Here is a 15,894-nt window from a genome sequence, read left to right on the forward strand (position 1 = left end):
TGTAGGTATATTGCCTGTCTTCAGCTCGTCCTTGGGAAATAATGCAAACACTGAGAAGCAATGCCAGGGAGAATCCAGATCCCTTAGGTTAAAGATGAAAAAAGTAAATAAATGAAACCAACATCAATGATATATGTTTCTTTAAAAATTGTTTTATTTTCAATATTTTTTATTGCTATAGATAACATAACATTTGCCAATTCAGTATTTTTCACATGTACCATTCATTGACACTGATTACATCAATCGTGTTGTACAGTCATTACCAATATTGCTGCCAAATTTTCCACCATTCACAAAAGTGTATGAAAATATAATGTACAGTTTAAAGATAATGCTTATTTAAAATAGTCCAGTTCAAATGATTTTACATTTATTAATGAAAAATTCACTGTGATTGGTTTTTACCATGACTAGATAACTGAACGTTCAGACCTAGAGACCTAGAAGAGCTCAAAAGAATCTCTAACATGTCTTAGTAACCCATGCAGCAGTTTGCCTATGAGTGGAATTTTCTTTGACAATGACACTTATTTTTTTTAACAGGAATTTTTAAAATTAGAAATTTATGCCACAAAGTTCTGGTATTAACACTGAATATATCTGATGGTCCTTAGAGCATTTTGAAGGAGCCCTGGAGGCACAGTGGTTAAAGTGCTTGGCTGCTAACCTAAAGGTCAGCGGTTCAAACCCACCAGCCACTCTGTGGAAGAAATGACCTGGCAATCTGCTCCCATAAAGATTACAGCCTAGGAGACCCTATGGGGCAGATCTACTCTGTCCTGTAGGGTTGCTATGAGTCAGAATCAACTCAGCGGCACCACCACGAACAGCAGCAGCAATAGATCATTTTGAATTTCTAGTTCTGTATATTTTTGCACAGTTTACCTCACTCCACCTATGTGAATCTTTCCTACCCTAACTCAAGTCCCACTTCCCCCACCGACAGTAATGACTAACAAGACATCTATTGCACTTAACTTTGTGCCAGGTGCTGTATTGATACTTTATGTGTGCTTTCTTATTTAAGTGTCCCAATAATGCTGTGAGATAATGTAATAGTGTTACTCCCATTTCACAGATAAGGAAACCGAGGTAGTTGCACAGGGCCCTCAGAGCTAGTGAGAATTTGAACTCAAGTTCTAAATCCCATGCTTTCGTAAAAGCCTTGGCTCTGATCTTAACTATAGACCACACCCATACTTTCCTAGTCTGAACTCCTGTAGCCTAGGGTCTGCATCACTTATTACATATCCCCACAACTCCCCCATCACCTGACCCAGTGATCTGCATATAACAGGTACTAAATGAATGTTTGAAGGTGAAAGAAACAGTTGCTTTCTCTTTTGCAGGGGAGAGGGAATTCCTATTTAAAAATTTTGTACTCCAAGAATGTGAACTCAGGAGGAACTCTGCTGCCTTCAGTATTCTTTTAAATGCCAGCTTTATAGTACTGTTTGACATTATCTACTTTTCCAAATGGAGAAAAAGTTCTAAAAGTTAACTTACATCGTATACAGTTTTAATTTATCATTAAAATGATTCGAAATGTAGAACTCTTTTTGACTTATGGTTATCTTTCTTTTCATCTCAAGCTGAGCACCTACTATTTGCATTGTTTTGTTTTAGACGGAGTGAGGGATATAAAAGTGAATGAGGCAAAGTACCTGCCCTTGGAGCACTTATAGCTTATTTGGAAAAACAAATACAGAGATAAGTAATTAATACTGGGGGGAAAAATATAGAGGGGTTTGAATAAGGCTGTAAAGCCTTAACCGATTGTTAACTTTTTATGTGTACTGTTTTGGTAAGTAACAAATCATAGTCATGATGTTAAGCTTCAAATCATTATCATGAGGTTAAATGTATTATACATGTCTTTACAGCAAGTTTATTTCTGATCGTGAAAGTAGAAGAAGTCTCACAAACAGCCATTTGGAAAAAAAGAAATGTGATGAATATGTAAGTGTCATTATAATAAAGTCTGCTTATTTTTTAAAATCACATAAATTGGGACAGATGTTGTTCATTCATTTGGCCCAGGACCAAACCATAAGTACCTATATTCACCAGGGTATTCTTCATACTATATGTATTTTCTCCTGAAATCCCATTAAAAAAATAACCAGACCACTAAGGAAGGATTTCTTGAATTTTATCCTGAATAGTGTTTTAAAGGCTTTGGCTTGAGGTTTTTTTGGGGACTGTTTTGCTTAGTGTGAATGTTTGTTTCTTTGTTCAGATTCCAGGAACAACCTCCTTAGGCATGTCTGTTTTTAACCTAAGCAACGCCATTATGGGCAGTGGGATTTTGGGACTCGCCTTTGCCCTGGCAAACACAGGAATCCTACTTTTTCTGTGAGTGTTGACACCGAATTATTCTCAATTTTAAAACTGTGTTTTCTGTACATTTCTTTCTTTCTTTTTTTTTTTTATTGTGCTTTAGGTGATGTACATTTTGTGCTTTAGGTGATGTACATTTCTATTATAGAAGAAGTTGGAAATATTAATAGTTTTTATTTATTTATTTTTACTAACTTGGATAAGTTACTGGTACATACTTTTATATTGTTTGATTTTCTAGAATGCATCTAGTGCTTACAAGAAAAAAGAAAGAGAAAATTATTAATCAAAAATACTGAAACAAACATTTGTGAAAAGGATTAAAACATTTGAAAATAGCTTTTTTTTTTTTTATTTGAGCACTCTTTACCTGTCTGTCACTTTAAATCTCTGCTAAATGATCAAAATATTAAGAGGTAGTTAACCCAGTCAGCCACCACTTTGGTATTTGGATTACTGTGGAGCATGTATTATATCGAAAGGTAATTACAGATGTGTTTGGAGTAAATATTCAAGGAGCATAGAAGTTTTCTGTATTTCGAAGGTGAGAAATTAGCATGTGCTTTTCTTCTGAGATTCAGTGAAAAGAAAACAGGCGAAACTGTTGAATGGGACTTTCTGCAGATGTACAGAGGGCTTATTTTTAGTTGGAACAAAGTTAAGACAGATTATGGAATTTATATCAGGAAAATTCTCACCAAGCCTGATTCCACTTTCTAAACTTACAAGGGTGGGAGACTTTATGAGTGAATTGAGCCGTGGTGCAGTGACGTCACTAGGGTTGGTGTCACACCCCCCGAACCTCCTCCCGTACCAGACCATAGAGAATCCTTAGTAATGCTTTTTGTACTAATGTTACTTGTTAATCATAATTCCCGTATATCACTCCTTCATTTTCTTTAGTTACTACATCATTCTCAAAAAAGTTATTGATATAGGTTCACAAATGCTAATTACCACAATATTGTAGCTAAAACATCAGAAAATTTGACAAAATTAGCAACTATAAAAACACCAGAAGCAACAAAAACAACAGCACTTGCCTGTAGCCCACGAAGACAAAACCACGTGGTTCGGAGCATCGCTGTAATTGGGTAACAATGACAGCTCTGACCCAAGAGCATTTAAAAAAAAACCTTCTGTATGGGAGACTAACTTGAAATGTAAACTTCATTTAATTACAACAATAAAAAAAATTAAAATAAAATAAAAAAAACCAAACCCATTGCAGTAGAGTCAGTACTGACTCATAGCGACCCTGTAGGTTCAAAAAGTAAATGAGCATAGGGTTTTAGCCTTGTGGTTATATTGGTACATGTAAGTTGGGCTGATGAAAAATGTTTTTATTATAACAAACAACAGGAATATTTTTATAAAAAATAATAAATTTCTGCTGAAACACTGCACAAAAGTTTTATAGACAGTCATTTTGGTGTCACCGCCTCTGACAGTGTCACCTATGTGCTCCATACCCCCTGCACCCCCTTAGTGACACCACCGCTGTGGTGCTCTTCCTGAGGGAGGCAAGGAGGAGATTTTCTTCTCCAGCTTTGTGTCTTTCTCTCTTGACTCCACACTCATGCTGTTTATTGATCTTGCTTGACAGTCCTCATTGCCCTGTGGTTTTGATGGAAGCAGTGACAGAAATGGCTACTAACCCTACAGATTGTGTCTAGTGCTTTAGAAAGACATAGGAAACTGTGATGGGAGTGCATTGCTGCCCATTGCATTACTCAGGGATCAGAAACTCCCACGCATGCCTCATTTGTGATGCTCCATATTGACCACAGCCTTTGGGATTGATAATCTTACTTTTGTCTGTAATCCCACTAAAAGTATTCTTCCTAGAATTGAAACACTCTCTGTAGGGCATTGATGTCAATACATTTTCTTCCTGTTTGCCAACCTAACTCAGTAAATCCAACTACTGTCTCCTCTCTTTATCGCCCTGGGCAGATATTTTTACACAGCCCTTCTGTCTTTCTCTCTGTATATATATATTACATATATGTGTATTATATATATATAATACATATATATATATATATATCTTCAGCCACGTGCCAAGCTTTAGGGTAAAAAGAGTTGGACAGCATATTTCTATGGCAATGTTTTGTGTATCTGACCCCTTGAGGATACCCCAGGTGTAGCCTGGGTAGCTACATTTCTGATTTTCAGTGCATTGAATGAGACATCTGAGTGTTAATCTCAACTCCTCTTCTAAATGGCCATGTAGTCTTAGTTTCCTATCCACTCTGAGCTTCAATTTCTTCATCTTTAAAACAAGGAAATTGTGCTAGAAAAATCTCAGAACTCTTTCCACCACCAAAACCCAATGGTTATGTGATTATATTCAGCCATACCAAAGCCAGAAATGTTTTCAGTTCAGGAACATGTATTACCTTGATTTCTTTTTGTTTATTTGTTATTATATCAAGATATATGTTAACATAAAGAGTTAATGCTTTGATGATGATAATAACAACTCTGTAGCTCATACTTTGTGCCAAGTACTACTCAGAGTGTCTTATGCTGAATCCTTACAACTCTATGAGGTAGTACTATTGTGAGTTTCTCTGTTTCACTGATAAGGGAACTGAGGCCTAGAGAGTGAACTTTTATTTTGGAATCTCCCATTGTCATCATCCGGGAGATTTCTCTCACTTCTTTTTTGTGCTAGAATCTTTGTTTCTTGTATTCCATGTCTTTTTTTTTGGAGTTACTTCCTTGCTTGTGTTGCTGAGAAAGGGTGAATGGAAACAAATTTTTAGAGATCTTACATGCCTGAAAATGTTTTTATTCCCTCTTCACCTTTGATTGGTGTCTTGGTTATCTAGTGCTGCTATAACACAAATACCACAAGTGGATGGCTCTAACAAAGAGAAATTTATTCTCTTACAGTGTAGGGGGATAGAAGTCCAAATTCAGGGTGCCAGATCCAGAGGAAAGCTTTCTCTGTCTGTCAGCTCTGGGGGAAGGTCCTTGTCATCAATCTTCCCTTGATCTAGGAGCTTCTCCACACAGGAACCTCAGGTCCAAAGGATGTGCTCTGCTCCTGGCACTGCTTTCTTGGTGGTATGAGGTCCCTCTGTTTCTCTGCTCACTTCTCTCTTTTATATGTCAAAAGAGATTGGCTTAAATTGTAGATTAATCTTGTAAATTGAGTCTGCATAACTGCCACTAATCCCGTCTCATTAACATCATAGAGATAGGATTTACAACACATAGGAAAATCACATCAGATGACAAATGGTAGACAATTACACAATTCTGGGAGTCATGACCTAGCCAAGTTGACAGATATTTTGGGAGGACACAATTCAATCCATGGCAATTGGCAATTTGGCTGGATATAAAACTCTATATTGGAAATTATTTTCCTTCAGAATTTTGAAGGTACTGCTCCATTGCCTTCTAGTTTTTCAGTATTTCTCTTGTGAAGTCTCACACTCTTCTGATTCCTCATCTCTTATGTATAGCCTTTTTTGTTTGTTTGTTTTCTGGAAGGTTGACAATTCTCATTGTTCCCAGTGTTTTGAAATTTCACAATTATATGTGCTTCAATGTGGGTCTGTTTTTATTTGTTGTGTCAGGCATTTGGTGAATCTTTTTCTTTCAGAAATTTATGGCCTTCAGTTCTAGGATATTTTCTTACATTATTGTTTTAATGAATTCCTTCCTTCTGTTTCTCTTTTCTCTCTTTCTAGAATTATTACTTGAATTTCAGAACTTCTGGACAAATCCTCTAATTTTTAAATCCTTTCTTTTTCATTTCTGCCACTTTTCACTCTACTTTCTTTGATATGTCCTCGATTTTTTCCCTAACTCTTCATTGAATGTTTTATTTTTGTTAGTATTTTTTATTTCCAGGAGCCTTTGAGAATTCTCTCAATGTTCCTTTTTTATACTATTTTGTTTGTTTTATGATTTTAATATCTTCTCTGAGGAGTTATGATGATAGTTTTTTCTCCAATATGGAAAATTTCAAGCATATATAAAAGTAGAGAGAATAGTATAAAAGATTCCCATGTTCCCCTCATACCATGGCCAAGTTTATTTAATCAGCCTCCCTCCCAGATTGTCTTCAAGCAAATCCCCACTATTATAACATTTTATCCATTTATATTTAAAGTATATACCTCTAAAATATAAGGACTTAAAAAAACCCCAAACTAAACCCACTGCCATCGAGTCGATTCTGACTCATAGGGACCCCGTAGGGATTCCGAGGCTGTAAATCTCTACAGAAGCAGACTGCCACATCTTTCTCCTGCAGAGAAACTGGTGGTTTCTAACTGCCGACCTTAAAGAGACTGTAATATTGTCATACCTAAAAAATTAGCAATTCCTAATATAATCAAATATCTAACCATTATTTAACTTGCCCCAATGATCTCATAAATATTTTTAAGCAGTTGTATTGTTCAAATCAGTACCCAAATAAGGTCCATTCAGTGGAATTGGTTGATAACTCTTTTAAGTCTCTTTAACCTATAGGTTCCCTCATTCCTCTTCTTTTTTTTCCCCCAATTTATTTGTTGACAAAACCGGACCATTTGGCCTATAGAGTTTCCCATAATCTAGATTTTACTGATCGTATCACTATGATGTGATTTATCCTTGCAAGTTGATTTTTGTTTTGGACTCCATCTTTCTTTTTGAATCTTTCCTTAGCTGTTAGGTGGCCCTTCCTTGTCTGTCTATACGAGTGTGTCGGGGGGCGGGGGAGGGGTGGACAGGGCTGACTTGAAGCCTGGCGCACATGAGTGGGGCTTGCTGGCAATAGCTCCTCTTGGGTGCTCTCAGTAGCCCTTTACTTGGGGAACCACCAGCAGCAGTTCCCTGTTAAGCTTACCCCAGAAAATCCCTTGCCTGGAGGGTATGGACTTGGCAGCCATCTTTCTGAAACCAAGTTGGGGAAGAGGACTGGGATTATGGGTTGGGGGAGAATCTCAGCAGGCATATGTTCACCCAATCGATAGTTTACAGTACAACTCCCATCCCCTAAATTGTGCCTAGTACCTCACCCAGAGACTTATGTTTTATACTTTCCAGAAAATCTGTCTTCAGACTTTTATAAGGATGGGAGAGGAGCTGTATGGAGTAGGAGCCTGGTCTGGGGAGTTTAGCTATTTCCTAAAAAAAGTGAGTTCAACCTTAAAAGTTAAGTTTATCTAATTCTTATTTCATTTTTATTTTAGCTCATCTCTTCCCTTGTCCCCTCGTTCCAGTAATGCCACCAGTGCCTTTTGGGGAGTCTGTGGTATAAACTGGGTTGGTCTTGGCTTTCTCCACTGACAGTTCAAAATTCAGCTCTGTCTACTTTCCAGCTTCCAAAATGTTGTTATTGTTGTCCCCTCTCATTTTCTTAGTATCTTAGCAGCCTTATACCTTAAAAAAAAAAAAAAAAAAAAAACTCCTTACTGTAATTTTATTGGGATAGCAAAAAGGAGCAAGAGCAAATTCTTCTATTCAATCTGCCATTCCTGGATCTCTATTGATTTTTAATTATACCAGTTCAGGGATAATTGATCTTCTATCTCATGACTGTTTAGTTTCTGATTGAAGCAAAGAATTAGATAAACTTGAGTTTTATGGTTGAAGGAAGATTCCCCATGGATGAAACTATTACAGATCATTTAGTTATTTGAAAGACACATTAATAGCAAGCATGACACACCAAATCTTCAGGTTAAAGTTCATGAAGTAGTTGTATGAAGACCCAAACTTATGTGCTTTTCACAGAATATAGAGTTCTCCTGCCTCAGAACAAGGACTCACTCTGTGACTGTTGTAAAACCAGCTGCTCCTACAGCTGCTCAAAGCCAAGAAGCAGTTGGCAGGATCAAGATATTTCGTCTGGTACAGGGCCCTGTTCCAGACTCATATTGGCCAACACAGAAAAGGACTCCAAGACTGTGCAGGCTTCTTTAGAAAGGCAGCTAGGAAGGCTCCTTGGTGTCTCACTGAGGCTGGGTGCGAGCCCTTCACTGGGGGGTCATCTGAAAACTTGTTGGTATGGTTTCTTTTTCTTGGGTGAACTAGGGGCTCATTTTTTTGACCTGACCATAATGGCTGTCATCCCTATTTAACACACATTTAATTTAATTAGACTCAGTGAGTTCTGCCCTATTGTAAGAATCACTGTTAGGTTTTGTGTGTTTGTAAATTCTGAGGCCTTATAATTCCATCTAAGGAACAGGAAGTAAGCTAGAAGGAATCTCAGTTTACAGTTGTTTTAAAGGCTTATGTTCTTTGTTGGAAACAAAATGGGGGCTGTGTCCTGAGGCAGTAATTTGGGGATACGTTGAGGCGTAAGTACCTCAGTGTAAAGGATGCTTATTGAATTGAGTTTTCCTAAGAGTTGGGATCCAGCGAAAAGGTAATGGATGCTGAAAAAATCCCCTTCCACTGTAATTTCCTCTTCTATCTCTAGTCTTTTTACAAAGCTTCCCCTTAACACTATTATAGCAAAAGTAGGGATTGAAAATAAATATTGACATGGAATGATGGATTTTTTAAAATTTTATTTCACATTACCATGCCTCCCACCCCAGCCCAAAACAGAAAATTTATGTTTTCTAAAGATTTCCATTAAAGGCATACATTTTATAGAAAATTAATCTCCTTGGAATATATCATCTCCTCACAATGCTAGGTAAATGTGATGTTTTATTACACTATACAGAATCTAACAAAAGTAATAAACGCTTTATATTTTCCCATCGCTTTTTTAACATGTGTTATTATTATTAATTGTTATTTGAATAAAGTAGCTCTTCAGCATAAAACCATGAGAAGGGAGGGTGTAATTCCCGACACTTCAGGAAAGTAATGAAAACGTTCTTCTGAGAGCTCAAGGACGAGCTCTGCTCCAAGTGCTACTTTCTTGGTAATATGAGGTACACCTCTTTCTGCTTGCTTCCCTTTCCTTTTATCTCTTGTAAGATAAAAGGTGGCATAGGCCACACCCCAGGGAAACTCCCTTTACATTGGCTCAGGAATGTGACCTTAGTTAAGGGTGTTACAGTCCCACCCTAATCTTCTTTAACATAATCTGATCTTGCCTCATTAACCATAGGCAGAGATTAGGATTTATAACACATAGGAAAATTACAATCACAAAATGGAGGACAACCACACAATACTGGGAATCATGTCCTAACCAAGTTGACACATATTTTGGGGGGACACAATTCAGTCTATGACACCGAATAACAGATTATTACCCTTATAGTGGCAGACTGTTATACAGTTATATTATTAGGTTATAACTGTTGCTGAGTCGGCCCTGAGTCTTGGTGACCCCATGCACAAAGGAATCGGATCATTATTATCCATAGGGTTTTCATTGGCTGATTTTCCTAAGTAGATTGCTAGGCCTTTTTTCCTAGTCTGTCTTTGTCTGGAAGCTTGACTGAAACCTGTTCAGCATCACAGCAACATGCAAGCCTCCACTGACAGATAAGCAGTGGCTGTGCTTGAGGTGCACTGGCTGGGAATCGAACCAGGTCTCTTGCATGGAAGGCGAGAATTCTACCACTGAGCCCCCACTGCCCTCTGTAACTGTTATTACATTGTCACTAAATAATGGTTAACATTTATTGAACAGTAACTATATATTACCACAATATATAATGAGATAATGTAGTTGTCTCATTTAATCCCCACCAACAGCACTATAAGGTAGGTATAGCCCTATTTTGCAGATGAAGTAACTGAGGCTAATAACTTACCTAAGGTCACTAGCTAGAAAGTAGGGGAGTCAGGGTTCCATCCAGGCTTGCTTGACTCCACTGCCAACGTGATATAAAATACTATACATCCACTCCTCCTTTATTGACATGGTTAGGTTACAAAGACCAGGGCGTTATGCAAAAATTGGCTTCATGTGAAAATGGAGGATGACCACATCCGATCACAAAATGGAGGATGAGTACATCATTATGTTACTGCCAAATTATATCATTACATAACTGCCAAACCACGGAGAATCATGGCGCAGCCAGGTTGACACATAACCTTAACCATCACAGCCAGTGTTACTCTCACCTCGCACCTGGACATTCTTTACTCCCAGATGTATGTTGTTGATGCGTAAAATAGTCGGATAGTAGATTACTGTTGTCATAAATGTGAAATGTCAGGTAACAAGATAGTCGATAAGTGAGGAGTAGGTGTATTGCCTTTTAGTCATGCTTCTTTAGAAACCAAACTTGCATTATTAATGCACATCGTGAGAGAAATTTTGTTCTTATCAATGGATACTTGCAAGGTAATGCTTATTTTTTACTTTCCAGTATAATTTAACTTTAAAATCACCTTGTAAAAGCAGTCAGTATTCCTGAATTAATCTTGCTACTGTTCCACCAAGAACCATCCCCTTTATTGAAATGAAGATAGCTTTATAATTTTAAATGTACCAAATTGTAGATCAGGTGGCCAAGTCCTGGTCACAGCAGTTTTAAAATATTGAACCTTCTGAACTGCTTCATATTTGTCATGTTGATTGCCTAACTGGTCGCTTATGTGCAATTCAAGATTTCCCAATGCCTTCAGAAGACCTTGACTTGGATTCCTCTCAGAGATTTAACTGAAATTTTTGTTATTAAGAATTAAACACCAGGTAATAAAAGCAAAGTCAAATAATGCCAAGTCCATTAATAGGGAAAATTGTTAAATAATCATGATATTTCTATAAAATAGAATATTAGACAAAAATGGGCTTAAACAGCAACGATTGTGAGGATGGCACAGGACCAGGCAGTATTTTGTTCTGTTGTGTATAGGGTCGCTATGAGTTGAGATCGACTCCATGGCACCTAACAACAAACAACAACATTTAAAAAAGTAAAGTAGAATTATATGTACTGATATGGAAAAATCTCCTAGGAATATTATTACATGAAAACAAACTGACTATTGGGCAGAAGTTGAGCATGGAGGGAGTATATATACATGTATATATATGTAGCACAGAACTTTTGGTGAGCGTACACAAAAAAACTGTAACAGTAGTGATTTCTGGAGAATAAGACAGTGTTTGGGGTTAGAGTGGAGATGGAGAGTTAATGCTCTTTACATTTTTTTTTTTTTTTTTACCCCTTTTAGGGGGAAAAAACCTATTTGAAAAAACCATTTTTTAGAGAACTTAAAACAGTGCAATAAGACTTTTTTCGTTTTCCTCTTAAGAAAACTTGAGACAGTATTTTCAGTGTGGGTCTTTAGACCCTGAGTGCTAGAATGAGGAATCAGTGCTGTGCCCCCTGTTCCATACTCTCCTTTCGGCTTCAATTCCCCTCAGGTAGTCCCTCCTTCAGCCACACTAACCTCTCTTTTTCGTAGCAGCCTCCTGCTCCTGGACCTGTCCTCTCAGATTTTCCATCCACCCCGCCCCAGTCTCATCTCTGCTTCTGAATCCCACCTCCCTTCCTTTTCTTTTCAGTTTAATCTATATCTTTCTAATGTTGTTGTTAGTTGCTGTAGAGTCAGTTCTGACTCATGGTGACCCCATGTGTACAGAGTAGAACTACTCAATAGAGGTTTCAAGGCTGTGAACTTTCAGAAGCAGATCTCCAGGCCTGTCTTCCGAGACACCTCTGGGTAGGTTCGAAGCGCCAGTCATTCAGCTAGTAATCGAACGCTTAACCGTTTGCACCACCCAGGGACTCCTAGATTTTTCTAAGAGCAAGTATCATTTCTGTTATTTAGGCATACGTCTTCTCTTCCCTATTGAACTCAGTCATACAAGGGCAGGATTAATGTGTAATTTTTGCTTGTTCAAATCATCTCCCCGGCCCCCCTACTCACTCACAGTGTTTACATGTAGCAGTTTCTCAATAAATACTTCACTGGAATCGATGAATGAATGAATGCACATGCAAGAATTAGATTTTGCAAAACCTAGAACTAGGCTTTAGGGCAAAACAACAGCCCTCATAATTGTTGCAAACTTATCACAGGGAAAAAAATCAACTGAAAGTTTTAGTTCACCACAAGTTTTCAGCAGGTTGTGGAGATGTAATGATAATAATGACAAGGTTAGCATGGGACTCACTACCCCTTATTTACTTTCCTGGGAATGCCTCCTCCGTTTGAAAATTCATAATAGTTATGAGACTGGTAAGAAATACTGTATGAGGTTATTATTGTATTACGAAAAGAGCATTTGTTGTTAAACTGCTATTTGTAAAAGGACAGTAATGGTCAATTCACAACAATTACCTTCACTTTAGGGTGGATTATTTGCTTCAGTTGTAGGAATTATTCTGGGTGGGTTTTTTTGTTGGTTTTGTTTTATTTTGCCTTCGTGGACCATTTGTAATTATCTTACCACCAAAAAGATGCAACATTTTATTGTCTATCATTACAGTGTTTACAAACAAACCAGTAAATATCCATGCCAGTAAGGGTAAATCTAAAAAATAAGGATCTCTATAAGCTGAGGTCAGACTACCTTTTCTCTTTAAATACAGTGTTTTACAATTGAGCCTAAATAAGGGGTAGCAGAAGTACAACTAGAACTATAAAGACCCATCAGCAATTGCCCTGAGTTCCTGTTCATACGTTAGACGAATTTGCTTGTCACCATCCTGTCACAAAAATGGGCTTCTTTTTCTGTCAGGAGGCCTATGATCTTAAATAACTAACTGCCTATTTTTCAGTTAAGTTGGAGTGAGATTGCAGTGTACTTTTGCAAATACTCTGCATGTTCTTGAACTGTCATTATTTTTTTTTTTAATATATATATTCCGAAGAGATTGAATGATACCCACAAGATAATAATTTTGCTCTTAGTGGTAACAAAGATGGTCTGTATGGCATTTATCAAGTTACTCCTTCTAACTGTAAGGAGTTTTCTCTGTGCACTCCTAAGCAGGCAGTTCTTTGCCTCCTAAGGAAAGAGGCCAAATGGGGTCTTGTGATATAAAAAAAAGAGGAAGTCAATAAGGAAACCGTGCTCTTCGGGAGATCCTGGGAGGTCCATGTGTATAGTCATACTCATCTTCTGTCTTGTCAATCAGTTGCTTGTTTTTAAAATTCTTTGAGTTATAGTCATGGTTCCTTAGAAATGATCTGAATAAAAAACTGCTGTCCTTCAGCTGGCAGGAAAAAATGACTGGCCTCAGAGTCTCCTGTTTGCAAATAATAACCCTGGAAGAAGGGAAATGGTACATTCAGGCTTGGCAACATTTGAAATACATGGAAAAAAGGACAACGGCAGTGCCATTGAACTCTATTGAAATCCAGTAGATTCAGAAGTTTTTCACAAATAAGGAGATGGGAAAGTGGTTAGTGCTGTGCTGAAAATGAATGCATATTTTGGAAACAGTTGGCATGCATAGGATATGAGTCCCCACCCACTGCTTTAAAAAGTTGAGCACGGATGCTGAGTTTGTGAGTCATCTACGATGTATTTGATAAGCAGTTCCAAGAAGTCAGTTCTCTTGGCCCCAGAGAGGTAGGCGTGTGTGTGTGTGTGTGTCTGTGTGTGCATGTGTGTGCATGTGTGTGCACACAAAGCATGCACTAGAGAAAGACAGTCCACCAACATACATGCAGGAGTCTGTACACTGAGCCCACACAGTCCTGTTTATGCCTAGTTGTGTCAGGTGCCTCTGTGCTACCCAAGAACAACAGCATGACCTCTCTTCTGGAGCATTGTAGTTTTCTTAGCCTGCAAGAGGCAACTTAACTGTACTGAACCATTGCTGTGTACTGTCTACAGGTAAACAGTATTATTCACCTCCATTTTGCAGAGAATGCCTTTTCTGTTCACTTGTCTGGTTTACAGTAGGTCAAGTGTGACTAGCACAGTAGGTCCAGTTAAGTATAGTCCAGAAATTTGGATTTTCAAGGTTAGCTTGAACTTTTATTACTCATGGAATGGTAGTGGGTTTGTAAATTAGAAAACTGCCCCAATGTGGGCCAGTTATTTTGCTTTGGCCTATGGTCATAGACTTCACCTTATGTCAGGTAAATGGGATCAACAATCTACATCTATATCAGGGGTCAGCAGACTACAGCCTACAGGCCAAAGCCACTGCAGCCTGGTTTTGTATGGCCTGCTAGCTAAGAATGGTTTTTACATTTTCAAATGGTGTGTGTGTGGGGGGGGAAGATAGTTATAAATTATATGTTGTTTCATTTGTTCTTTATAATAACCCTATTTATCATCCCTATTTTATCGATAAAGAAACCAAGACTCACAGAGGATAAGCAACTTGCCCAGGACGATGAGGCAAGGGGAATAAGTCCATCATGCTTTCCTCTTTAGTATCCCATGTCTCCTTAAATGTGCATTCTTATCATGAAAATGGAGTGGGAAAGTATGAATGGAGCCCCAAATCCATCATTACTACTAGAATGAAAGTTCAAAATATATACTACCATTCTCTTTATCCATCGAGAACGCATTTCTTTATTTCATTGGTGATATGGAATTCTTCTCAATGACTCCACAGTTATGCCTGCTACTCTCATCTTTAGCATATGATAAAGAGGGCTTCGTTTTGAAATGTAAGGATCTAGGTTTGAAATGAAGGGAAAAGAGTTGTCCTTGTGGAGTGGAAGAAGAGGAAATGTGAAGAGTTATAAATGGAGTGCCCACAAAACCCACAGCCCTTTACCAGCAACTTAGACAAAAACAGGAGGTGGTAGTAGCACGTGGCTTTCTTACTGGTACAGCTTCCTTATTTAAGTTCAAACCTCCTTCTAACTTTTTTAACCTCCAAAGCATCAACTAAACTGATGTATTCTATTTCTATATGCATACCTCTTCTAAATACCTTTCCTTTTAGGATTGTTATTAGATGTTTGAGTTGGCCATCAATGGTGCATATTTCTTTTTCTAGACGAAACAAAATATCTAACCAACAGTGAGGCTAAATTAAGAGAAGCTTTGCACCAAAGAATTTAGATTTACCTACATGGACAGTAATGGAAGGAATTATAACAAATAGTTGATTCCCACCTACTCCCTGCCCCAGCCTTTTAAAACCATGCTTTTCTTCCCTAGTCCAATTTTTAAGTGCTACAAATAACCACATGGTACCAGATCCTAGTGCTGTGGTCCTCTGACGCTCAGAATGAAATGAAGACTACTCTAATAATGAGCTTGGAACTTAAACAAATGCAACCACCCCATAAAAAGGTTGGAGTAATAATATTATCATTTAATGTTTTTTTATATTTTGCATTTTAGTATCTTTGTTGTTAAAAGTAAGGTAATCATTAAAGATCATTTTGAAAATGCATAAAATAAAGAAATAAAATAAATAGAAGTAGTAAGAAATCACCCAAAGTCTGATTGTTAAATTTTTACTCTGTTCATACATGCGTTTCCCTTAGAAGGAATTGAGGCTGGGATGGAACAGCAGGGAGAGTTAGCGGAGACAAAAGACGAATAAAAAAAATCATTCTGAATGTGCAGGAGAGTTGAGCCAGTTTGGAAAGTTGAGCGGTAGAAGCGAGGCAGGGAAAGCCAACAGTAGAGCAGAACTGGAGACAGATGTTTTTGTCATTAGTTGCTGTTGAGTCAGTGCTGATTCA

The 15,894-nt window shown here is 37.8% G+C and overlaps 1 protein-coding gene across 1 annotated transcript in view; it reads left to right on the forward strand.

The window, feature by feature from the left end:
- Positions 1–15,894, forward strand: part of SLC38A1 (solute carrier family 38 member 1) — a 94,405-nt gene that overhangs the window by 39,661 nt on the left and 38,850 nt on the right. Inside the window, exons 3-4 of the mRNA XM_004384557.2 lie at positions 1,887–1,962; positions 2,243–2,358. Coding sequence (XP_004384614.1) covers positions 1,887–1,962; positions 2,243–2,358 — 192 coding nt within the window. The remainder of the gene's footprint in view (positions 1–1,886; positions 1,963–2,242; positions 2,359–15,894) is intronic.

This window comes from Trichechus manatus, unplaced genomic scaffold (assembly GCF_000243295.1).
Source record: "Trichechus manatus latirostris isolate Lorelei unplaced genomic scaffold, TriManLat1.0 scaffold00123, whole genome shotgun sequence".
Taxonomy (NCBI): Eukaryota; Metazoa; Chordata; class Mammalia; order Sirenia; family Trichechidae; genus Trichechus; species Trichechus manatus.